Below are 24,421 nucleotides of genomic sequence, written 5' to 3'. Positions count from 1 at the left end.
GTACGCCTGCAGCCCGCAGTGCGGAGCGGGGCTGCGGGCAGCGCTGCCCGGGGCCCGAGGGGCTGCGACGGCGCCGGGCACCAGCCCCTGCCCGCACTGACCGCCTCACCACGCTCGAGGACCTCGCACTATCCTCGAAGCACATGGACTGCACTTCAGATCGCTGCTTTTCCACCCCTCTCCTCTACTCTGCCTTTCATCTCTTCTTGTGCAACACCTCGTTGCACAAGAATGAGGTGAATGAGGTGCCCCATGGTGCTTACTTATGTCCTGTATTATAGCATCCCTTCCCTGTGACAGTCTTCCACGATGAAACAGCACAGCTGCCACCAACTCTTGTACCAATGTTAATTAGGAAGTTTGAAGGCCTTGCATTCAGCCGCACTCAACAATCGGACCTGATGAGCTTTGACCAAGTGCTGCCAGCTGAGGCTGACCTCTCGTTCACATTCCCCGCACACGTTATGACCGTGCTGCTTCCGGCTCATTTTTCACTGGATGTCTTCACTACAGTCAAAGGTAGATATTCCCAAATTAACTCTAGTCTAGCTTTCTACTTTTGAACTTGAGACTCACACACCCATATGCACATTGAAGGATGGTGTCTGATGCAGGCTGTAAAACCCATCTGGGATCCTGGGTGCATACTCAGGCAGCTAGCCCACGCTGAGTTCAATGCTGCCATGGCTACACCACTATCGGCACCCAAACCAAGCTGAAATGCATATCCCTGGTGCCCAAGTCATGGAGGCACAGCATCCCCTGCGTACTTACCACCTGCAGAGATAAGATCCAGGAGAGAGGAGCCATCCTTAATACAGAGGTTGGAGATCAGCCGAATTGCTCACAGTGAAGCTGCAATTCAGGAGGTGTTAGAAGGACCTCAAGACCAAGACCACAGTCAATCCTGTCGTGCAGAATAAGGGCAGAATTAGACCAGGAGAAGTTAAAGGTAAGAACAGAGAAACATAGTCTCCAAGTAGTAAACAGTATGTTTAGTAGTAAATAGGAAAAGAGCACAGCTCTGTATCCACAATGCTTGCCCCTAATGGAAGTTGAATTTGAGACTGATAATCCTCATACTCTTGGATTTTCAGAAGTGTCTTCTATACAGTCTTCTACTGTATAGCTGCTTTTAAAATGGAAGGACAGTTTGCTAGCAGATACTTACCATGTCTTGCGAGCCTTTATATAGTAAGCAACTCCACTGAATCCTTCTGATCTACAGAAATTTAATTCGAAGGTTTCTGTTGCATCACATGGAGAAACGTTTTGTCTGCTCTGTGTGTTCAGTGACTGAGAGACATTTCTTCAAAAAAGCACTTCCTTCCTACGACACCAGGCTTCACAATGGGAGTCGTAGCAGTTGTCCGGTGGAAGAATTTGCTTCCATGATAGAATACTTCCAGAAGTATTTCCATGATAATGCATGCAGACAATCTGGGCAATACATTGGTATGGAAGATAGCACACACATGTAAAATACAATGTGTTCATATTTATATGACTGCTGAATTACTATTCTGTCACGTTGCTGGAATATCAGTCACAAATTTTCAGCATGGTCACAGGCTTTAAGAACATACGTCAGCCATTTATCAATTTATCAACAGGCCATTTATCTTGACATATAATTTCAGCCATTACTAAATTGATCAGTCCCTAGCATCCTGTCAAATCATTTGGAGCACATGCCATGAGCCTGGGAGAATGAAAAAAGTCAAAGCAGGATCTGGAATAATGTTTGGAGCCTGTGACCTTCAAAATATTAGGAAATATTACTACAGAAGAAAGATGGGTTTTTAAATTTTGTCTTGGTAGAAAGACACCATCAGAGAAGAAACCTCTCTGCGTCATAGAAAGCAACAGAACAAGGTTTGAAGCAGAACACCTGATTCAGACTGTCTTTACGAGACCACTTGCTCCTCAAAAAAAAAGTTTTTTTTGGCGAAAAATTCAGTGGCACTAAAGGTCATTACTTAAATTGGCTTGTGGAGCAAAAACTTGAGGGTTCCCACAGTCTGGGTCTCTCCAAGGGTGTCTGACAGATGCCGGCATGTCATTCTCATCCTCTGGAAAGGGGGTGCAGTGTTTTAGGCATGAGGTCAGGCTGCACAAGACTTGGGGAGTATGGAGTAAAGGATAGTGGGCATGATTTTTATTCTGAAAAGTTCCTTCACAAACACACAGACTTGTTCTCCCTCACCTTCTTTGCAGGCCCTTGAATCCCACTTCTCATTCTTCTCTTTGCTACTTCTCCTCCAACACCTCCCTGCACTCCCTTCAAGCGTGAGCCCCTGGCTGTTACCTGAGTCCCACCTGTGCCTTTCTCACTCACCTGGAGGTCACAGACTTCATTGCTACAGCTCCCCATAGCAGTTCCTGTCTGTGCACTGTATCTCTGGGCCAGAGAACAACCAGCTGCCTTAAAAGTGGCCACTGACAACTTCTCCCTGACTCGCCCAGGTACATTCCTGTACCCAGGGACTGCACAGAGGGCAAGCATCTGCCCATCAGAAGCTGGTCTGGAGCTTTGAACCGTGGGTTGAATTTGGACCTCAGGCTTTCACAAGTGAGTGCCCTCGAGTGAGGAAGAGTATTAGGGTTATATCTAAGTGCTGTCATGGGTTTAGGATCATAGAGTGATTTGGGTTGAGAGGGACTGCAAAGATCACCTAGCTCCTACCCCTCTGCCTAGTTTAACATCTCATCTGTACAGTCGAAGAGAACATCCTTGTTTAGCCTAGTTATTGCAAAAAATTAGCTGTGCATTATAAACTGAGCTATGGATTAAATGCATGCTCTGAAACCATATCCCAGTATTACCATCTGCACATCAACATAACATCAGCACAGTCAAATATGAGTGATGGCCTGTATCATCCGGAGATAAAGAGGTTTGTGAGTAAAATCCCATTTCCAGGCATGTGTGTGCTGCTGTTAAGAACATTTTCCTCTCTGGACTGTACAAATTAATGCAAGAGAATAATTAATGTGAGAATCTGACACAAAATAAGCAAGTCACCTTCTGGGAAACATGTCACTGAAATGTGGATAAGGACATCCCAAAGCAGGAACTTTTGGTCACTGTCAGCCAAAGAAGATCTGAAAGTGCTGTGAAAAAAAATGACAAATACGCAACTTGTGAAGTTACATCCCGGATATCCAGATTAACTGACTAGGGATGCAGCTTTTTGTGTAAAATGCTGTTGCCCCTCCGAAGGAAACAGAAGGTTGTAGGCACCAGCACTATACAGAAACCAGACATATCTCAATAGCTTTAGTGGTAAAGAAACAACAATACTTTCTGCTCCTCCTTCCTATCAGCCCTGGAAAATCACACCTCCGATTCTGCCTGGTGTCTCTTAAGCACTGGAGGCCAATGGATGCTGGATTAGCTGGAAAAAATGCTATGAGAACAGGGTAAGAGTGACTTGCTGACTGATGACTGATACTTGAGGACCACCCCGTTAGGTACGTTGCTCTACTCATGTTCTCTCTTTAGTCTTCACCAACCTACAGATGATCCACTTACAGACCTCGCCTCTAGTTCTTTTGTTTTGTTTGTGCGTTTTGGGTTGTTTTTTTGTTTTTTTTTTTGTTTCTTTTTTTCTGAGTAATGCCACATAAAATTATTTCAGGATGATGCCAATTATCCATAGCAAAGGATTATTATTGCTCGAGGTTACACACAGCGATCTAGTGCGCTAGCATACAAAATGGCTGACATCACTAATTTTTATCTCCTGCAGGAAAAGAACAACACTGCCTCATTTCGGTAGCCAACACTTCCTCATCATTTCCACATTTAGTTAATGAGATTAATAGCAATCCATAAAGCTCTTCACCATTCAGGCCCAGCCTATTTTTGCAAGGAAGGGTGGGCTGCAGTCAAGGACAGCATGATTCGGTTAGGGACCCTGTCCTGCCAGGACTCAGTCTCCCTGGGATGCAGTTCACAAAAGCAGGGAAAAGCTCCTCTGTCTGACAGGAGTGCTTCTCCATCTAGATGGTGATTTCAGAGGCACCTCTGTTACTTTGGCTAATGCTTTAGAGGCTCACATGCTTAATTCAAAGGCCAAGTCCTTCTGTTACTCTCTCTCCTGATGCTTGCAGAACAGCAAAAGACACTGACGTACTTCACACCTCAGTACTGCTGGCTTAGGGATGATGGTAACTTCTTTTCCTTCTTTTAAATAGTGCTGGATCCAGAACCCAATTTTTCACTCTTCTCAGGCTGAGCACAGGTCAGTTAGCTTTCACAATACTCTATGAGCTTTGCGCGTTCGATGGGGCAGAGATGGGGGCGTATTATTTGGGGTAGAGGTGACAGGTTTTTCGGATTCGTTTAGGATGGATGGCACTTACTCGGCGACAGGGTAAAGCGTCAGCCTGACCTTTATTTTTGCCAAAAGTGGCAAAACCGCAGACGCTATCAGGTGCTTCTAAAACTCTTCCCCGGGGTTCGCGCTCGCTGACCACCTCCGAAGGACATGCCCCGTTCATCTTGGGAGCACGGAGGGCTCCCCTCTGCCCGCCTCACGGAGCCGCCTGTCTCAACGATGACGCTCCGGCGATGGAGCGCGTAACTCCGCCGCCGGGTTTCTCCGGGGGGCTTCGCGGGGTCCCACTTCCCGCACAGCGCCCCTCCTCCCATTTCCTGCCCATGTGGCCCGGAGGCCCGGTCCCGGGGCAGTACGGGGAGCCCCATCTCGCGGGTCCCGGTGCCGCGGGGAGGGAAGGGGGAGGCAGCCCGGGTTCGCGCCGGGGTCACGGACACCCGGGCCGGGCCGGGCCGGGCCGGGCCGGGCATCCCCGGCGCCCCTCCCGCCCTTCCCCAGCGGCCGCGCGGGGGGGGCCGCGGCCGGAGCGCGCGCCCGCCGCTCCCCGCGCCTCCAAGCGTTGCGCACCTTTCGGGATCGGGCGCTGATTGGCGGGGCGCTGTCAGTGACATCAGCCGGCTCACTTCCCATTGGCCGGCCCGTTGCTGGGACCGTAGGACTTCCAGGGAGCCACTTAACCCGCTCGGCGCCGCCGGCCTGCGCCGCCCCCACCGCGGACCCCCTCCCGAGGCCGCCGCCGGCTCCTCCGGGTCGCGGCCGAGCCGGCGACACGATCCCCACGGTGGGGAGCGGAGCCGCGGCACCCCTGCCATCTCGTCCCCGGCGGCGCCGCGGCATCGCTGCTTTAAGAGGTCGCGGCGGGGCGCTCGGAGTAGCACGCGGCCTGGGGAGGGAGCGCGGCGATTGGCGGGGAGGCCGCCCGGCGGACACGCCCCCCCTAGAAAAGGGGCGCCGTGAGTGGCGGGGGGAGAAAGTAAACACAGCCGGCCTGCCCTGCCCGCAGACCGGCCGGGGCGGGAGGGGCTCCGCGCCTGACGTGATGGGCCCCGGCGCGGCCGCCCCCCGGCAGGAGCACGCGGGGCGAGGGGCGGGCGATATCCTCTCCCCCGGTCCCTGCGCCGGACCCGGGCCGGCCGCGCGGGCGGCGCTCCCCCCTCGCCGTCTGCGCGCCGCCCCCGGGGGGCGGCAGTGAAGGACCTGCCCGGCGCCCCGCTATTTATTCGCCCCCCACGCCCCCTTCCTCCTCCGCCCCGCTCTTTCCCGCGCCGCGGGCGGGCCATGGCTGGCGGCGGCGCGGTCTGCCCGGCGGACGAGCACTGAGGGCGGACGGAGCCCCCCTTGTCGTCGGGGCGCGGCCGCACCATGTCGGCCGTCGCGTACGTGGACTTCGTGGCGGCGCAGTGCCTGGTCTCCATCTCCAACCGCTCCGCCGTGCCCGAGGCGGCGCGGCTGAAGGTGCCGGACGAGGGGGAGGCGGCCCGGGAGCTGAGCGACCCCCGCGACGCCTGGAAGGACTACTGCGCCCTGCTGGCCATCGCCAAGAGCCTCCTGGAGCTGAACAAGTACCGGCCGCTGCCCGCCCCCTCCGTCTGCAGTGACAGCGTGGAGAGCCCCGACGAGGACGCGGGCTCCGACAGCGATGCGGCCACCGAGCAGGGTTCCAGCCCGCCCCGCAGCCCCCCGCCGGGGCCGCCCCCCCGCCTGCGCGCCGCCGGGGCCGCCCCTAAGGCGAAGCTGGCGGCCGAGAAGCGGCACAAGTGCCCCTACAGCGGCTGCGGCAAGGTCTACGGCAAGTCTTCCCACCTCAAGGCGCACTACCGGGTGCACACAGGTCAGCAGTGGCGGAGGGAAGGGGGCGGGAGCGAGCGCTTGTCCTCGGATGAACCCCGCCAGCGGCGCGCCCGGCATCCCCGCGCGCCCCCGCCGCCCTGCCGCCCGCTCTGGCTTCGGGGCCGGCTCGTGTCCCTCCCTCCTTCACGCCCCCCTTTCTTTCCCCCGGCTCTCATCGGCCCCCCTTGTCCGGCGTGAGCTGGCGGCCGCCCCAGGCGGGGCTGCGGCAGCGCCTCCCGCCGCGCCCTGCCCGCCGCCCACCTGCGTCGGCCGGGAAACGGCCCGGGCCCTGCGGGCACTGCCGGCCGGGCGGCAGATGCCAGGGAGCCGGGAACTTCGCGTGTCCGGCGCGGCTGGGAGGATGGCGGCGGGGGCTGCCGAGTTCGCCCGAGGCGTCGGCGAGGGAAGCACAGGGGCGGTGGGATTCGGGTTTCCTGCCGCTGTAGGCGGACGAGCGCCTGCACCGGGTCAGAACTCGGGACCGATTCCGCAAACGGAGGCCAGAGCAGCGCAGTCCCCGCCCGTGCCCCTCTCGCTGCTCCTGCCGTCGGAACCCGCAGCCTGGGCCGCAGAGCTGGCGCTGGGCTCTGCTCGGTTGCGGGGACTGGACGCCGCGGGGCCGTGGCGCCCGAGCAGGGGCTGGCGGGGCTGCTGGCTCGGCTCGGCTCGGCTCGGGAGGGGGCGGCGGCGGTGGCGGTGTCTCCCCGAACGTCTGTGAGCTGCACCTCTGGGGCTTGCGGACACACCCCCCTCCGGCGGGCTGGATGGGCCAGCTCGGGGAGCGCGTCTCCTACAGCTGGTGTCATGCGCTCGAGCTAGCGGTGGAGCGCCGGTGGACCAGCCGCCACCCCCGGCGCTGCCCGAACCGCCCCGGCGCTGCCCGAACCGCCCCGGCGCTGTCCCGCGCCGCGCCGCCGGTCGAGGGCAGTGAGGCGCCGTGCAGAGAGAACCGACCCCGCTCTTCTAGGCGGCAGCGCCTCGCACTATCGGTTATCGCGACCCATCTTTGACGCGTTCCACAAGGGCTTCATTCATCGAGCTGTGTACTCCCATTCCCGGTCCTCGCCTGGGCGCCTCGGAGGGTGTGGCAACATGGAAACCTGGAGATAAAACATATCTGCGGCAGCCTGGCCCCAAGGGGACAGCAGCTGCAGACTTCTCTGTTTGTTGGTTTTCGTTTTGGTGGGGTTTTTTTTGTTTGTTTTTAGACCTTCAGTGCAAGTGATTGAATAAAAACCTTTATGGGTCTGAATTGCTCTTGGGATCATAGTGGAGTACAAAAGGCTGCTTTTAAAATGTTCTGAATTAAAGGGTTGTGTGCGGGAATAGAAAGGAGTGAATCAAAAGAGACAAACACTGCCAAGATATTTCATGTGCTTCACACCAGTTGTGTCAATGATGGTGCCTTTCGGGTTTTGTCTGTTGGTGGTGATAGTTAGCGGTGTAATATAAAATGAGTTGATCACCCAAGAAATGTACTGTCAGGCATTGCTGCAGAATTTAATACGGGTTGGGTAGGGTAGGATATGACCACATCTGAGCTTTGGTTCAGCTTCCATTACTTCAGTTTGCTGGTGTGCCTAGGTGTGCGTGCACTGCAGAGGAAGAGACTCAGTGCTGGTTGCCTACCAGTGCCCTGCAGGCAGATCTGCTGGATGCTTAGCTCAGGAGGCTGGAGAGAAGGGGGTAGGATTACTGGATATGGCTCAGCGGTGAGCTCTGCTGTTAGACTTTCCCTCTGAGCTGGGAAAGACGATGGTCTGTGGTGACCCTATGCTGACCTCATGACCATTGCCAAGGGCTGTTGTGTTACCAGCTCAGAGACTGCAGCTCAGATGCTCTTTTGGAGGCTGACTGTAACTGGTGCTCTCCAGAATGTTGTCTCATAAGTGACAAAGAAAACGTTAGTATAATTTCCATTTACTACCCCATGCTCAAATATCCATCCTGATAAGGGAAAGAGAATAGATGCTGGCTGAGATAGCATTCTGTGTGATGGCATGTAAATTAATGTACTGTACAACCCACACAGCTTGCTGTAAGCAGTAGTGTTATAATAAGTACTGCTGAAGTAGTATGAGGTTTAGCATGTGCTGCTCACAAGTGGGTGGCCTTAGCTCCAAGTATGAGGCATTTGACTCAGAAACACTGGCGTACTGTCATGGTAGTTCTGTGTGTTTAATATCACGGTGGACATCCAGGAGTAATGAACTTTCAGAGCTTCCTAATGTGAAGTTAATTGGAGCTAACTGAAATGCTAAATAATACTGCTAATGTTAATTCTTTTTATACATGACAACAATTCCATAACAACAGTAGGATTCAATGGGACCTCTGGAGTTATTCATAACCTTATGTTGCAGGGCATTAATGGGCCCTCCTTACTACCGTTTTATTTCCTTTGTTTTCAAATAATGTCTCTCTCATCTATCTGCAATTTTTCACCAGGCCACCAACTAGGTTTCTTGCTGCAGTGTAGCCTTTAGTGGAAGTAGATGCACAGCCACCAATAGAAGCTTCCAGGTCTTAAATTTTTAATATTAAATCCCAGTATTTCTGTCTTGGAAAATGGCTTAAGGATTTCTGTTCACACCCATGAACTTGTCCGTACTCATAGTTCTCTTTACTCATGAATCCTAACCAAGCAAGTTGGGAAGCTCTGGATCCTTCTCTTTCTGTGTAGTGGTTGGGAATCTAAAAACTCACCAGGTGCAAAGCAAGAAACAAAATACCAAATCAGGTAGAAGGGTAGAAAGCAAAGACTTGATGCTCAGAGGTTAAAAGTCTGTATCTGATTAGCAATTCTTTAAACTTGTTGGTTCAAAGGTTCCATATTTCAGGTACTAAATATGTCTATATAACTGTTTGCTTGAAGTTTGGGCCTTTGATGATAATGCTAGTTCAATTTCCAGAAGGCCCAAATGAGCCATCCATCAGGGATTGTCTTTTGAGTTGATCTTTACAGAAAAAGATCAGCAGATGGCACTGCACATCCTACTTGTGCAAACAGCCCTCTTGCTTGTGCTGCTAAGCCTGGGTGAGACGCAAGCCCTGGAAGGGGTACAGAGGTCAGGAATAGGTGAAGGACCCATTGGACCAAGAAAAAGACAAGCAACAGCAGATAAGCAGAGAGTTACCTTCAAAATGCACAGAATTCTCTAAATAGGTGGGTTTAGAGGTTTGATTATGACAGGTAATCGAGGGTTATTATTAGCCTCAAAGATGGACCAGGAGGAACAGCTTAATAGAAAGGGATGTGCAGGCCAGAGGGTTTCTAGGGAAAATGAATGCATATAAGAACAAATAATCAATCTCAGTCAGGAGGCCTGGCCAGGGAGTACAGGGCAAAGAGCAGAGAAAGAAACTGGCAGGAGAAACAAACTGTACAAAATTCATGTTTGCTATGGTGGTGTGAATATACTCCAGTTAAAGGGCACATGACCACTGAGACCAGATCTTCTCTGTCCCTCCTTCCTGACCAGGCAGGTACCATAATAGTGGCTTGTGAGATGCTTCCTCCTACTGGACTTGTAGGTGTTTACTTGCCTGGGAAGGGTTGATGGGAATTTCACATAAATATCAGATGCCCTTAATTAACCCAGATGTGGGAAAAGTTCTCCCTCTTCAGCTAGGCTTTTCAACCAACTGTATCATCATGTAAACTGGATCCAAACAATGCCAAGAGTTCTGTTACACCAGGCAGCTGATGTACTCTTAAAGTGCTCCCAGCATTTGGCTCTCACCAGCGCTCAGAAGCAGGGCTTAGGCAGAGATGTGAACCCACAGGTTGCTAGTGTCTGGACAGGGAAGTGGAGGAGCATTTCGAGTTGAGAGTGAGAACAGGCACTGCAGCTGCCTGTTGCTGCTATCCGGATATCGTGATGTTTAACCAGCTCCTGTATCGGTTTGGTTCTACTGTACTGCTTTGTTACTTGTGTTATAGATTATCTCACTCAACAGACTATATAGATACTCGTATGTTGACAGTCTACTTACCCAGATCTTTCTTGGTAATTTTGTTTGAACTTAATCTGAAATTCAGCATTTTAAGACCTTCCTATCCAGCTCATGCCATGTCACTTAGCCAGATCCTTTAGAATAGGACACAAGAGCAAAAAACGGAGCCGACAACATTTTTTGCTGAATTCAGATTGCCATGTGAAATACCATGGTTAATGAAAATGTGCAGATTGCTGGAGTTCTAATGGGCATGTTTCCAGGTCTTGGAGAAACATGATGATCCTGACTGGGAGCTCTTCTAGCTGAGTAAGGTAGGCAGAAATCCCCAAGATTAGGTTCAAAGTTCCCAGTAGTCTTGTTTTCTGATTTAGATTTTAAGCAGGTGCATGTGTCATTTGTGGGAAAGTGCTCCAGAAGAGTTTATCAACTGCGTCAGCATGACAAAGTTCACATGTAGGACAGAGGCAGTGAGTGGGCATTATCCATAAGAGCACAACTCCTTCTTCCACATGGATGGATTGAAATTGCAGCTTTACAGAGTTCTGCAGACTGTTTGTGCTGTGACATTGAAGACCATGTGGTGGATGTCAGTGCTCTTGTTAGCCTGTGTTTCTTGTAGCGCCAGCTGTTAGGATGGCTGCAGGAACTCCTTTGTTCCTCTTTGTTGGCTACTGTGTTGTTGTGCACCAGGCTGTTGCTCCTGTGTTTCTGGCCTTGAACAGCTTCCAAGCTTGCAGCTGGAAGAGCAGGGAAGGGCCAATTTAAGATTAAATAAGCAGGGTCTGAGGGAGAGATGGCAAAGAGTACTTCAGAGAAATAAGCTTCAGACACTTCACTTCACTTGTGGTAGTGCAGTTCACCATCTGTGTTCAGGTTATGATGAATGTGCGTAGCCTGAGAGCACTTTATAAATACCTTAAACTTGAGGGAAAAGTCTGTTGAAACACTGGCTAATAAATTCAGAGTGAAATATCAAAAGTTATATTTCTGAATGCATGTAAAATTGGATTCCTCCTTTCCCTGTCAGAGCTGTTTCTTCTTAGCAAGGAAATTTGATTATTCATACAGGACAGGAGCTTAAACCCAATCTCCTTTGATCCCAGGTAAGTGCCCTAAGCACCAGGCTAGGAGTTGGTCTCTCTCCATTGTTCAGTTAATATTCAAGTATTTCTGCAAAATGGAGGAAGTTCACACAAAGATAAGCAGGAAAGGAGAAGAGCTAGGAACTTGTCCCTCATATCCAAGAACGTATTGTTGAGGGCTCTCAGCTACAAAAGCATAGATTTAACTCCCTGGTGAGGTTTGGAAAGATCTTTCCCAAGCAGCTTACCTGACTGATCTCTCTTTCTCTATGTTTATGTGTGTGGAGACACAGTCCCTCAGAGAAAGCCTTTTTGTAACACAGTCAAGGAGGTTTGTGCTCTGACAGAGAAGCTGAAAGGACATCCCTTGCACTTGATACTGTGTCACAGTGGGATAACAGCAAGACAGTTTTCCTGGAATTTAGACTCAGCATCAGCAGGTTGTAGCAGGTGGTTTTGCATCTGGACTTTTGAGAGAGACTCAAAACACCTGTAGGTCCAAGCAGCTGTGAGTGGTAGTTTTAAGAATGTCAGAACATTCTAAATACTTGCTGAAAGCAGCATTTTAATATTTGAACCAACCTGTTGTGTTTAATCCTAAATCCTATCAGATTAAGCCCCTTGCTGAAACCCATCCATCTGTCGCCCATCCCGTCTATTTGATCTGTTGTCTGGTTGGATGACCATGGTTTAGGTGTTCTGGAAAGCATTGTTTTAGGCTTATGGTCCCTAACTGCTGATCTCTCTCTGCACCAGTATCTCAGTGTTTTAATGATCTGATTTTGGAATATCTCAGAAGAGGAAAAAGCCTGCTTTAAAGGTCTCCAATCTGTCTTTCCTGAAGATCTATCTTCACCAGAATATCGTGCATGTGGACATTCAGTCCAGCATCCCACAGGAAACTCCTTGTTCTGGGTGTGTGGGGCAATAACTGGGGAGAAAAGTGAGAGACACCTGAGACAGCAGATATTCTGTGCATTAAAGCCACCATGAACTGCAGCTCCTAACCTCAGTCATCCACGCATAAAGCAGCATTTTGTGGTGAGAAGGCAGATGATTAATCAGGATATCACTACTACCTGTATTTATGTTAATCAGTCTGCTAATGCCCACTCTGTATTCTCTTTTCAGAAACCTTTTCTGCGTAAGACTGCAGTGTGGGAAAATCTGAAATGTCCCAGGGTAGGAAAAAAAGTATTATTTTTTTGTCTATTCAGAGTAAAATAAAGTGGACCTGTCTCAGGTCATACAAAGTAGCTTGGATATAGAGTTTAAACTTGCACAGAAAGAACAAACTAAGCATTTTTCATAGAGGGTGGGGAGAAGAACAAGTCGAAAATGGCAGGTGTAGCAAGAGGGCTAAGATTAAACGGATCTGCAAAGACATTTACATCCATATGGGATTAAAAGTAAGCCACGGTTGCAGGAGCAGGAGTTCTTTAGACTGTAGAGAACACGTGTGAAGCACCACTATTAACTTATACTGAGAATAAATTGTCTCTCACTATATTTCTGGTGCTGGTTTTTCATAGCACAAAGAATGGGAGTCTGCAGATGCACCTGTTCCTATTACCTATAAATCAGTTTTTCACTTTTTACTACTGTAAGCTGCCCTGAATAGATGTGTATATACATATTCTATTTTTTTTTATAATTATTTACCTCTTGTGTCTGTTGTGTCAGGATCCAATCACGCATTGTTTCAAATTATCATGATGTCCCATTGACCTTTCCTTCATCTCTTGATGGAAAATCCCATAGAAGGCATTACTTAAAAAGTCGGTATTATACAGCCACTAAGGGAAACCGAGTATAACAGCATTGTGTGCTCATGTTTCATTCTGCTGTTTCAAGCTTTAGCATTACTACCCCTAAAACTAAGGGAGAAAAATCATAAGGCAGATACGCCTTGCCTGAGCTGACACACAAATCCATGTCTCCAGTTGGAGGTAGCACTAGCTTGCCCTGCAGCTCTCTAGGCCACTGCCTGCCCAGCAAGCATATGAGCTGCAAGACTTGTTTTCTCAGAGGGCTCTTCCACCGACATCTCTGCTGCTGCAAAAAGAAAGCATGTCAAATACAGCAGATACAACACCAGCTTTGTTGACTGGATGGTTATCACATGCTCTCAGCCGTCTCTGCCTTGCTTTAAGTGCTTCCTGGAGATACACTCCCTGCCTATCTTGCACCTATTGAGGCTGTCACTGAGGTACCATCTCTTTAGGCTGTGTCATCCCTTACAGCTTTGTGACCAAGGAGAACAGTGAATTCTCAGGCTCAGAGATGACCCCTGAGGGCCTGGAAAAGCCTCCCTCCCCCTTGTCTCTGCTCTGAGAAGCATGGAGTTTAATGCATCCAGGTGTCAAGCATTGTGCCTGCTTTCATACAGGCACTTCCAAAGTGGCTGTGGTAGGTTCTGCAGGTTTGTACTGCTGAGGGGGTGAAGCCATTCTTCACTGCTGTACTTGGGAGCTCGGCAGTGGATGGAGGGCAGTGCTGGTGGCATCCAGGTGTGTCCAAAGGACACATCTCTGCCCACGATCCCTGCTGAGTCCCTGTCCTCATGCACAGCAGCTTTCCTGTGCAAAGCAAGGCTTCTCTGCACCATGCCAGGCTCCTGCAGCCTTTGTGTCCTCCCCCAGCCAAGCCCAGGGTTGATTCCCTGCAGAGTACAGTACCAAAGGCACAGCAGGTGAGGTGATCCTCAGGCTGTCCTGAGCAAGCCCTGCCTTTCCCTAAAGCTTTGTGGTTACACTGCGTAACCTTGGAGTGCTTTCTCCTGGCAGGTGCAGTGGATGTGTGGGGTAGTGATGGTGAATGTCATGCCGCTCCTGTCATGTGTCAGAGGGAATTCCAGAAGCAGGGCTTCATTTTATCTTCCCACGTGAAATTCCAGGATGGCACGGGGGAGGAGTTCAGTTTATTAAGGACTGCTTGAGGCCAGATTTTAAACACTACTTTTAGACACTTGGGTTGGATACTACCATGTCTAAAATGTAGGTGCTGCTCCCCAAAGACTGCTGCTTGTTATCCAGCCTTGGCACCTATCTCCCTATTCACAGTTAGGCACTTCTGCAGACTGAAGAGCTGTCTGAGGTAGATGGTTGGAAATGTGGTTTCAGGAGATGAGGGAGGATGTCTCAGTTGCTCCCACTGCTCTGGGGTGTAAGTGCCTGACACAGAGGCATATACTAGATGGTTCCACACGTGCAAGATACATAGCACTCCTCCTACGCTCCCAGGGGGAGCAAGAAAGCTGTTCTGCACCTCCCACTGCCACCTGCTTCCAGGAGCTCTGACAGAAACCATGAGATAGATTGCAAAAGAGCAGCCCAAGTGAAATGCTTGCCTCAGATGCTGAGGGCTGGCACTGGGCAAGGGTGGTGTTGTGAGGCCTCTGTACAGCTCCTGGTGCTGCTTCACTGTGTAGCTGTGGCCGTGGCCTTCGTGCACACATGACCCTATGTACTGCTTTAATTAATTTGTTTTATACAGGCGGTGGTTGTTCAGAAGGTCTTCCGACCATATCTAAAAGCATACGTAAGGGAGCCAAGAAATGCATTTATAACAAAGAGAAGAGCTCTGGCTCATGACGGCTGGCAGCTCTGCCTCCACCAGGCTCGGGCAGGCAGCTGGATTGACTTCCTCTGCTCCATCCTTCTCCCCTGACTGAGAACCAGCATGGCCCTGAGACAAAGGAGGCAAGCACAGGGGCAGCAGCCACAGGGCAGTGCTGTGACCGACGCAGTCCCACTCATATAGCTCGGCTCCGTGGCACGCTGGGTGGTCTGGAATAGTGAAGCTGCCTGTTAAGGAGCACAAATAATTAAGAGCCCAAACAGTGAAGCATTTATCAGGGAGGCTTACTAGCGCTTTCAGGGCCCCTGGTGTAACTACACCTCAGCTTACCTGGCCTGTCCTTATCCTTCTTTGGCCTTTTGGATGCCATCAGTGAGTCCTTCCCTGCAAGTCTACCATACTTCCTACTCATTGTTGTCCTCCTGGCTTCAGGGCTGTTCATTCAAGTCTGTAGCTTTTTGTCCCTGCTGTTCTGTCTGGGGAGAACTCCAGGACCCACTTGGTAAATCACTCCTTTTTTTTTTTTTGATCTTTGAATGTAAAATGATCCCACCTGTTGTGCTGAGCCTCACATTACCGAGAAATACTAGAGTTCCTGAGTTTCTTTCCAACTCTTCCAAGCTGGAAAACTCCTGGTATAGTTTTTATATGGTTGACTGTAAATAGCTGTCACAGAGCTGCCATTTATATTCCCTTTAGGAGGCTTGAAGAAAGTAAATTAAGGCATCAAATCTGCAGCAGTGCATGGTGGAAAGCTTTTGTGTGAACTTAAACACCTTCTTGTGTTTCCATCTGTGCTGTGTACTAGGGTCAGCCTCACTGCTCCGGAGGTACTGCGTTTGTGAAGGCAAAGCCTGTGCAACCCACAGAGGTGAACTGTAGGGACGTGGAGTGCCAGGAAGATGACGTAAAGTGCTCTTCAATCCTTGCACTCTTGTTTTGTAAAAGCAAAGTTGCGGTGTTGTTTAGGTTAAGGTATCTGGGTTTGTTTTTCGTTGTTATAGCAAACATTTATTTGGATAGTGTGAATAATGAGGTGTTTTTCCTGTCTTCAAATCAGCTGTCTAAGAGATTGATACTGGAACACCTTGGATTTCCAGAGGAAGGGCTGAAAGGGAAGCATGGGACCTCCCTCTGCAGGTGCAGCAGTTTTGCCCTACGTGTTTGCAGCCCTGAGGCTTCACTGTTCTCCCCAGTGCCTCCCCACTCAGTTCTTCGGGCTGGAATGACTTGTCCTAGGAGAAGGAATTTTTTTTTGCATCATTTTCTGTTACAAATAATTCAGTAGAATGGAAGTGTCAGAGGAATAATTCTGGCACACCTTTCCCAAGCTACTGTAGTGAGACCAACAGGAAAAACATACAGGCACAGGCAGAGCTCATCTGTTGTTTTGACAGTCTTCAGGTCATGTAAGGTTCTGCACTAGAATGTGGGTTTCATGTGTTTGGAGGGGTTTTTGGCTTCTACTGGAGGTGAGACTGAAACCTGATGAAGTGAGTTATCAACAACTCCACAGACGCTGGCACCATGGCAGGAAAAAAAAGCAGCTTTTTTCCCTCAGCAGCCTGTTCTCTGGCTCCTCAGCAAAGCTGGCATGTGCCGATCTGCATTACTCCTGCCCCTCTAAATCTCTCGTCATCCTTTCTTCCCCACAGGTGAGCGACCATTCCCCTGCACGTGGCCCGACTGCCTTAAAAAGTTCTCCCGCTCTGACGAGCTGACGCGGCACTACCGAACCCACACTGGTGAGAAACAGTTCCGCTGCCCGCTCTGCGAGAAGCGCTTCATGCGCAGCGACCACCTGACCAAGCACGCCCGCCGCCACACCGAATTCCACCCCAGCATGATCAAGCGATCCAAAAAGTCCAGCTCCAGCAGCTCCTTGTGAAGACAGGGCTGGCCCTGGGGGAGGAGTGGGGAAGAGGCAGGCTGTGGCGAGGATGCAGGCAGTGGTGCCAGAGCACGAGCATCCACTGTGTTGCCGGTCACCTTTGCTGTCCAAAAGCACATGTAGCCGGCATTAAAACAAAAAAGTACTCAGTATCCCCCTCCCCATCTTCCACCTCCTGGCTCTGCCCTGAGAACAGCATTCTGGAACAAGTGGGCTGTGGGGTGAGAGGAGGGAAGGGGCAGGCAGCGAGGAGGTGACCACCTCTTCCACTCTAATGCGTTGATACTGGTGTACATACATATGACTGGGCGGTCTGGCCTGTACCACCACAGTAGCATGACCCCAGAGTCTTTGTGATTGCTGTGTCATGAACATGTTTTGTTGAACAGTGTAATGCTGCTTGTATTTAGAGTCTGTCGAGTAAAAACACTTTCCGAGTCACATAACTCAGATAAAAACTCCATAGCACATTGTAGAAGTGGGTTTACTGTGTATCTTCTGCGATCCTGCACTTAAAGAGACTATTAAGAGAAACATTACATATGTTACCAATAGTATCTGATTGATATATTGAGATAAGGTGAATTTATACTCAATAAGGCCCATTAAAGTAAATAGGTATTTTTAATTTTTCTTTGTATTAAGTATACTTTTGAATATCAGCTATCTTTTCCAGTAAAAACATGTATGATTCAAGATACTTAAAGCAAAAAACATCCCCATAAAGAGCTCAGTAATTTTCTGACTGTGTATTTAGCTCTGTTATTCATTTACCTGGAAAAATACAACTCAGCCTAGATAATGTGGTGGGCATGTGGGAGCTGAAGCCTATTCTCTCATATGATCCTATACTGTACTTGTCAGTAATACAGTACTGTACTATAGAAACGCCACTAACAGTGCTTTATTCTGCTGTGGTTTGTTTGAATGGGTGCACAAAGCAGCTACCAACTTTACAAACTGCTGCTTTTTTAAAGGCTTTTTCTCTTCCTATACTTGCCTTAAAGATTTATTCTCTTCATACCATGGCCAAACTCCCTTGGAGTACTATGGGAGTTGTGTGTGTTTATGGAGAGAGTAGACCTTTTCTTAAGAGTACTCTGCTAATGGAAACACCTAAAATTACTGTAAGGAGCACTTTGGAAGGGCTCCTGTATCTCTTGATTGCTCTTTCTCTGGAGTATGGGGGAATACCACAAGTTAATTTGAAATACAGAAGGTGTCTTGCAATATTCCTTTATAACATAAGCTTTTCTTAGTACTTTGTACCTGTGTCATGCATGGCACATCAAATGCTGATAAAGGCAATGTTAACTTTTATTTTAAAGCTATTTTTTTATCTTTAAAAGGAGCAGAAATATCACTGAATGAAAACTTTCAGATGTGGTAATTAATGAATATTTCAATTTTTTTTATGTTAAAAGCATGAATTTAAGAGTTTACAAGTGATGTATTTTTCCCCCTCCCCAGCCGCATAAAGGGGGATAATTCTGTTTACACAGAATTACATTTATTTTTTTTCCAGAAACATTCTTTGGTTTGGTTTTTACCCCTTTCTCCAGAAGAGGAAGGGATTGTGCAGCCCTACTACAGAGACTTAGGGCCAAATTAATTTTGTGAGTATTTACACTGAAACCCAAAGTGTCTCCACTGCAGATGAATTTAGGTCATCTTGTAAAATTCTGTACATAAAAGATCTTGTTAGCACATGTGCAATTACAGTATCTTATTGTTTTATCTGATAAAAAGCTTGCTTCCTAGAAAAAAACATAAGAAATTAACTCGGAGAGTAGAGTGTTTTCCTCTACAGTTGTATATGGCTTTCAGCATTAGAAATCAGTTTGCATACTGTGTTTTTACCTGTGTAGTTCATGATAGATTTTGTCTATGTGAAGAGAACTTCTTTTAAAGCATTGGGGATATTGAACAGTCTGTGGAATAAAAAGGGATGTGTTTTCTTCAGTGAAGACATCAGGAAACCAAGCACACTTTCTACCTCCGTTTCAGCCTTTTGAAACATTTATTTTAGAAACCAAACTTTAATTTCTCGTATTCAGATTGAGTCATAGGGACATAGGTTCTTTGTAATAAAAACTGGTAGTATTGGTGTTTTTATTGGTCTAGAAATACAGAAAGTGTTCTGCTTACCAGTACTGTTAATGCTGCCTTGTGGAGTAGGGTCAGGGCCACGAGCAGCCTGATGAGATTCAAAGGTGCATCTATGTTCTTCTTAGTTCTTTACTCTGAAGATCAAGCTAGATTTCAAGTCTCCGTCCTGCAGTCTGGATTGTTGCTATTTTGTGGGACAAATGCAGCACTTGGAAAATTAAAGCCCGATCCTGTGAAATACAAGAGATCCTCACATCCAATCAACCACAACTAGAAGCCACAGCTGATAAGCAGCTCCTAAATCAGTATGTAAATGTTTTGGTCACTGAGCTACCAGGATTAACTGATATATGGAAGTAAATGTCCATGGTTTCCATGTTGTGCATTTGGGGTAGAATGCGGACTTAAATGTTCCTGCGAAGTCTGAAATAGGTGGGAGGTACTTTAGTCCATGGGACAATGGGACATGCAAGGCATGTGTCACGACTGCCAGTGACAAGATCCTGTTTCTGAACAAAACCCTTCCTAAATGGTAATGTATGCTGTATTTCAGCATTGGACAGACAGGATTAATGTGATTCATTAATCACTAATAGAATGCATTGAGAATTACCAGATTTGGGGATATCATTGTACTGTTTTGTTCATTTGGTTTGGTTTTCTTTCTTTCAGTAAAAGCAAACAATGGCTTTAACACCTAAAACAAAATGCAGGTTAGATCCTTGCATCTTGAAGTTTTGAATAGTGTTGCAAGTGTTGGAAAAGAAAAGGAAAATCAGGTTCTCTAATACTGTATGTACTTGGTGTACTATTTTGGAAGTACTTAATAGCGCTAAAGTTAGGACAGCTCCTTTCCTTGATTATGAAAGTCCATTAGTATAGAGAAGTCATGGATTTAAAGGTATAGCTATATAACTTACTTCTTGAACTTTCTTCATGACTGACATTACAGATCTGTTTTCAGCTTGCAGATGGACTTAGGCCAGCATACACCAGACTGGACACATACTTCAAAATGCTGTTCTACAAACCAGTGATCTGTAACACTGTAAAATACCAACTCCCAACAGTTTAATCAATTTTATTTTTGTACAGTATTCGTATTCTTTATAAGTTATTTTGCTGTCCTGTTTTGTAAATCACATGAAATTATAAAAAAAGGAAAAGAAAAAAAAGTAGGCATAGGTGTTTTTGTACATATGTATATATATATTGTCCAAATAAAGAAAAAAAGGAATAAAAAACCAAATGTTGTCTTGAATGACTGGAGTCAAGCAGTGGTCATGTAAACTAGTCTGAATGACTAAAGAAAAAAAAAATACTGCACATTATGAAATCAATAGTTTGAGCAGCGTGTGAACCACCTTCAAAGGTCTTAGACAACCCAAGCTAAATGATGACTAGCAACACTTTCTCTGCTTTTCCAGGCTGTTTTCCCAGGCATTCCTTCTACTGATACAACAGGGAGACAGAGACACAGCCTGTACTCAGGAAAGTGTCCCATCACGTGCATGCTTCAGCTCTCAAGTCCATCTCCCACTGCTCCATGGCTTTTGAGCTCAGAGTGGTGCTCTCCCTCACACTGTGCAGCTGCTCAGTGGGCAAATGATGCTTCAGTCTGTGCAGCCACTGCTGCGTTGAGCTTTCCATGGCTTTGGAGGGTTCACTGGTGCATGGAGATAAAAAGCATCTGCTTAGCCTCTGAAAGAGGGAAAGGCAAGGTACCCTATGCCAAAAAGCTCCCTGATGTGCATGGTCACTGGCATTACAGTTGCTGAAAGCAGCCACTTACAGGAACCAACTTAACCTGGTACATGGGCGCAGTGCTAGGATATGACTGCAAGATGAGCCCTGGACCTGAGGGAACATGTAACCTTCCAGCAGTGCGGACAGGGACAAATGGGTGGAAGACTGTCATCTGCAGCTGGAACAAAACTTGTTAAATAGCTTCCAGATTTGACTCGATGCTGAGTTGGAGTTTTCTTTCTTGTGTTGGATGGCTAAAGGACAGGTAAAAAAACCTCAGCATAATGTTTTCTTTTTTTCAGGTTGTCATTGGTTTTATGAATAAGAGAGACAGGGCTGTAGCACTGGCCTCATTCCCTTGCAATCCCATCATATAAGACTTTCCACAAAGAACTTTACTGTTCTTCATCATAAACCTTTTGATATTTGGTTTTAGTGCTGTAATTTGAACAGCTACCCAAATCTGCCTAGGGTAGAGACGGCCTTAGAAGGATGTTTCCAACCACTGAGATGTAATATATTGTACAGAGGGGTCTCGCCAGGAGTGGTATAAATTTTGACTAGGAAGGAGTACGTCATGTGAAGACTTGGGTGCACCACAGAGGTGCTGGCAGTAGTGGCATGGGGAAGTGTCACCCTGCTGATTCTGAGAGCACAACTGCTACAAGGTTGAAAGGGTTTCCTGTATTTTCATTTTTCCTCTCTGCCAAGGACAAAAGAAAGGGAACATGCCACAAAAGGTCTTGAAAGTATAGTTAAATGCCTGGAGAGTGGTTCAGAAAGCCACCTTCAAGGAAGGTTGGCTTTCTCAATCTGCCTGCTGGGTGACCTGGATAATTTTGACCTCCGTAGGAATCTGTAAAAATGTTGTTCAGCACTCACTCTTCCAGGGCTAAAGAGTCTATGAGGTTTCATTCATGAATCAGAGCTCTGTAATAGCTACTACTTTCTCAATGATGTCTGCTTTGGAAACAAAACCTCTTTCAGGTTGAGCTCCTCACACTGTTCAGCCAGAATGGAAAAATTTCTTCAGCAGTAGCTTAATGCAAATGCCCAATTGTCAGAACACTGTACTTGAACTCAAGTATTTTTTATGGGACTCTCTTAAAGCAGAGGAAGCTTTCCCAATGGCAAGAATTTTTCAGCTACCATGCTTTCACTGCTCTGACCCCTAAAACACTTCCTCAAACATTTCCACAGGTGTTGTGGAAATCTTCCCATTTCAAAAAGAGGTCTTGACTGCCATCAGTTCTAATCCTTAACGGACATTTATTTCTGTATGACTACACACAGTATTTTTCTGGTTCATCCATGGCTTTGGGGGTGAGCTAGATTCCCTAATGCTTTCAGCTGGTATTTTCGAAATTGCTACAACTGTTGCTGTACTTTTACTGGCTTGTGACCTCCAATTGATAAACATCCTATCACTTTTCATATCAAACCCCATCAGTCTCTGTTTCATACTGTCTATTGCCTCTCAGGCCACATAATGCCTGTAGGTGTGCACAGCGAAACACAAGGTACAAGGGAAATCGAATGTGTAAACCACAGCACAAGAAGAATCACTGAATACATAAGGGCAATTCACCATTACAAGATCCAAAAACGCCTTCTTGAAATTCAGAATGCATGGAGAAAGAAACCAAAGAGCACAGACAGTATCAGAGCCCTTCCAATACTGTGCTAAAAAGGTGCACGGATAATCTTGGACTTCCTCGATGGCTTTTTCTGTCTCTTCTGGCTAAAGGGGAAGGGCCAGGACAGCAGCAAAGTTTGAGAAGACACAGATGTAAGGAATATTGGGCTTCCCAGAAACACCACATAGAGTGGTGTGGGCTCTTCTGCAGCTAACAACTGCTTCAGTGGCCTTGAACAGTATTTCCAAGCAGAAAGCACATTTTGAGGGCCCATGCATAACCGCTCTGTCAAAATAAAAGAGAAAACCACAGTTGGTATTACTAGCCTGTGCAATGCCGGTGGCAAATCAGTGCCTCTGCTTTCCTGCATTGCATGAAATAAGCCAGACCTTACCTAGAATCTAAACCACATTCAATGCTTACGTCTAATAAGTCGTATTTCTTAGGGGTATCACTTTTAAATAAACACTTCAAGGGGGACAGCCTTACTGTAAATTTTTTCAAACTGAAATAAAGGATTCTCTCTAATAGAAGCTACCGAAATGATTTTTCATACTGACACATTGATGCTTAGGGAATTGCATGCACACTGGCAACCGTACCACTTAAAATATATTAGCACAAAGCCAGTATATTTTACATAGCGAAGTGTATTTTAAATACTACAAAAATTCTGACCAGGAAAGTCCTTCATGTATGGTACAGTTCAGTTCAGAAGCAAACAAAGCAGAATCAGATTCCTCAGCTGCTGGGGCCCAGAGAAAACTGTAAAATCGGTGGCTTTTCAACTGAACAGTCCTTTAAGCATCACTCCAGGAGGACGAAGTGAGGCTGGTATTCTTGGTCGTATCTGAAAAGTCCCTTTGCACTCCTTGTACTGAGCATCTGCTTTGGATTTACACTGTGTTTGCAATTCCTCAGGAAAACCAAAACCAAAACCACCAAAACAAGTAAAAAACCTGCATAAAAACCCCAAACCAAACAACAAAACCCCCACAAAATGCAACCATCCAAAAAAACCTTTATTGTCTATGAAAAACCTATTTCATGAACCAAACTGAGGTAAATAACCGTTAATGGATTGCAGTTAAGGTCCAGCTGCTTAATGTTCATAGCCTACAGCTTTGGTTACAAATTGGGAAGGGGGAATTGGACATCTTTCCTCTTTAAATTACATGATCCAGATTCACTTTGAACCATCCATGTTACACATTACCTGTGCACTCTCCTGCTCTCTCTTTTCCACGGCTCCTTGATATCTTCTGCCACCATCTTCTGAGTTATCATCCCTTCCCTGTCTTGCTTCCTGCAAAACCAGCTTTGTTCACTACTATGCATGGTTCCTTATCCCCAAAGAAGTGAAGTCTGTCATTCCTTTCTGGCTAACTTGGCACGTTCTCATCATCATGTTTTCCAAAGAGGTCAATCTGTGAGCAGATGACTTGCTCTTCTATGAATACACAACAAGCCAAGATACTTGACAAGATCTCATTTAGCTCCGGGTGGAAAAACGACAGATGTAACATTTTGAGACCAACATACAGTCCTGTTGTGGGTTAATCCTGGGCAGCACAGGGTCACACAGCCACCCTCCTCCTGTGGGATAGGTCAGACAATCAGAATGGTAAAAGTGAGAAAACTTCTGGGTTGAGATAAAACCAGTTTAACTTGGAAAGCAAAAGCTGTGTGCACAAGCAAGGTAAAACAAAGAAGTCATCCATTATTTCCCATCAACACATAGGTGTTCAGCTATTTCTCCAGAAAAGCAGGGCTCCACCACACATAGCTGTTACTGCAGAAGACATAACTCCAAACATGCCTTCTTCTTCCTCTAGATTTCACTGCTGAGGACAATGTCATACAGCATGACACAGCCCTCTGATCAGTTGTCCCACCTACGTTCCCTCCCAGGTTCTTGTAAACTTCTTGTGCTAGCAGGCAGTATGAGAAACAGAAAAGGCATCAATGCAATGCAAAGCACCACCCTGCAGTAGCAAAAATATCCCTATGTAACCAACAGTGTTCTGGTCACAAACCCAAAATATAACACTATACAAACTTCTATAAAGAAAATTATCCCAGCCAAAACCAGTACAACTGTCAAAAAAACCCCATTGGCCTAGTGGGGGTATAACAGATGAACAGATAAAAGACTGGAAAACAGGGAATTACCTTCAAGAGTAAGTGGGGAGCAGATTAGTGGAGAAAAGCTGAAGGAATTTGGTGGAAAGAATAAGGATTGGA

The 24,421-nt window shown here is 47.3% G+C and overlaps 1 protein-coding gene across 1 annotated transcript; it reads left to right on the top strand.

The window, feature by feature from the left end:
* Nucleotides 1-5,562: 5,562 nt before the first annotated feature.
* Nucleotides 5,563-20,052, top strand: KLF9 (KLF transcription factor 9). The gene is made up of 2 exons (XM_014891749.2): nucleotides 5,563-6,174; nucleotides 16,450-20,052. Exons 1-2 carry the CDS (start codon nucleotides 5,706-5,708, stop codon nucleotides 16,680-16,682), a joined length of 702 nt encoding a protein of 233 aa, XP_014747235.1. The 5' UTR covers nucleotides 5,563-5,705; the 3' UTR covers nucleotides 16,683-20,052.
* Nucleotides 20,053-24,421: the final 4,369 nt, after the last annotated feature.

Source organism: Sturnus vulgaris, chromosome Z (genome assembly GCF_052056855.1).
Source record: "Sturnus vulgaris isolate bStuVul1 chromosome Z, bStuVul1.hap1, whole genome shotgun sequence".
Taxonomy (NCBI): domain Eukaryota; kingdom Metazoa; phylum Chordata; class Aves; order Passeriformes; family Sturnidae; genus Sturnus; species Sturnus vulgaris.
The sequence above is the reverse complement of the archived record's forward strand: the minus strand, read 5'-3'. Positions and strand labels throughout refer to the sequence as shown.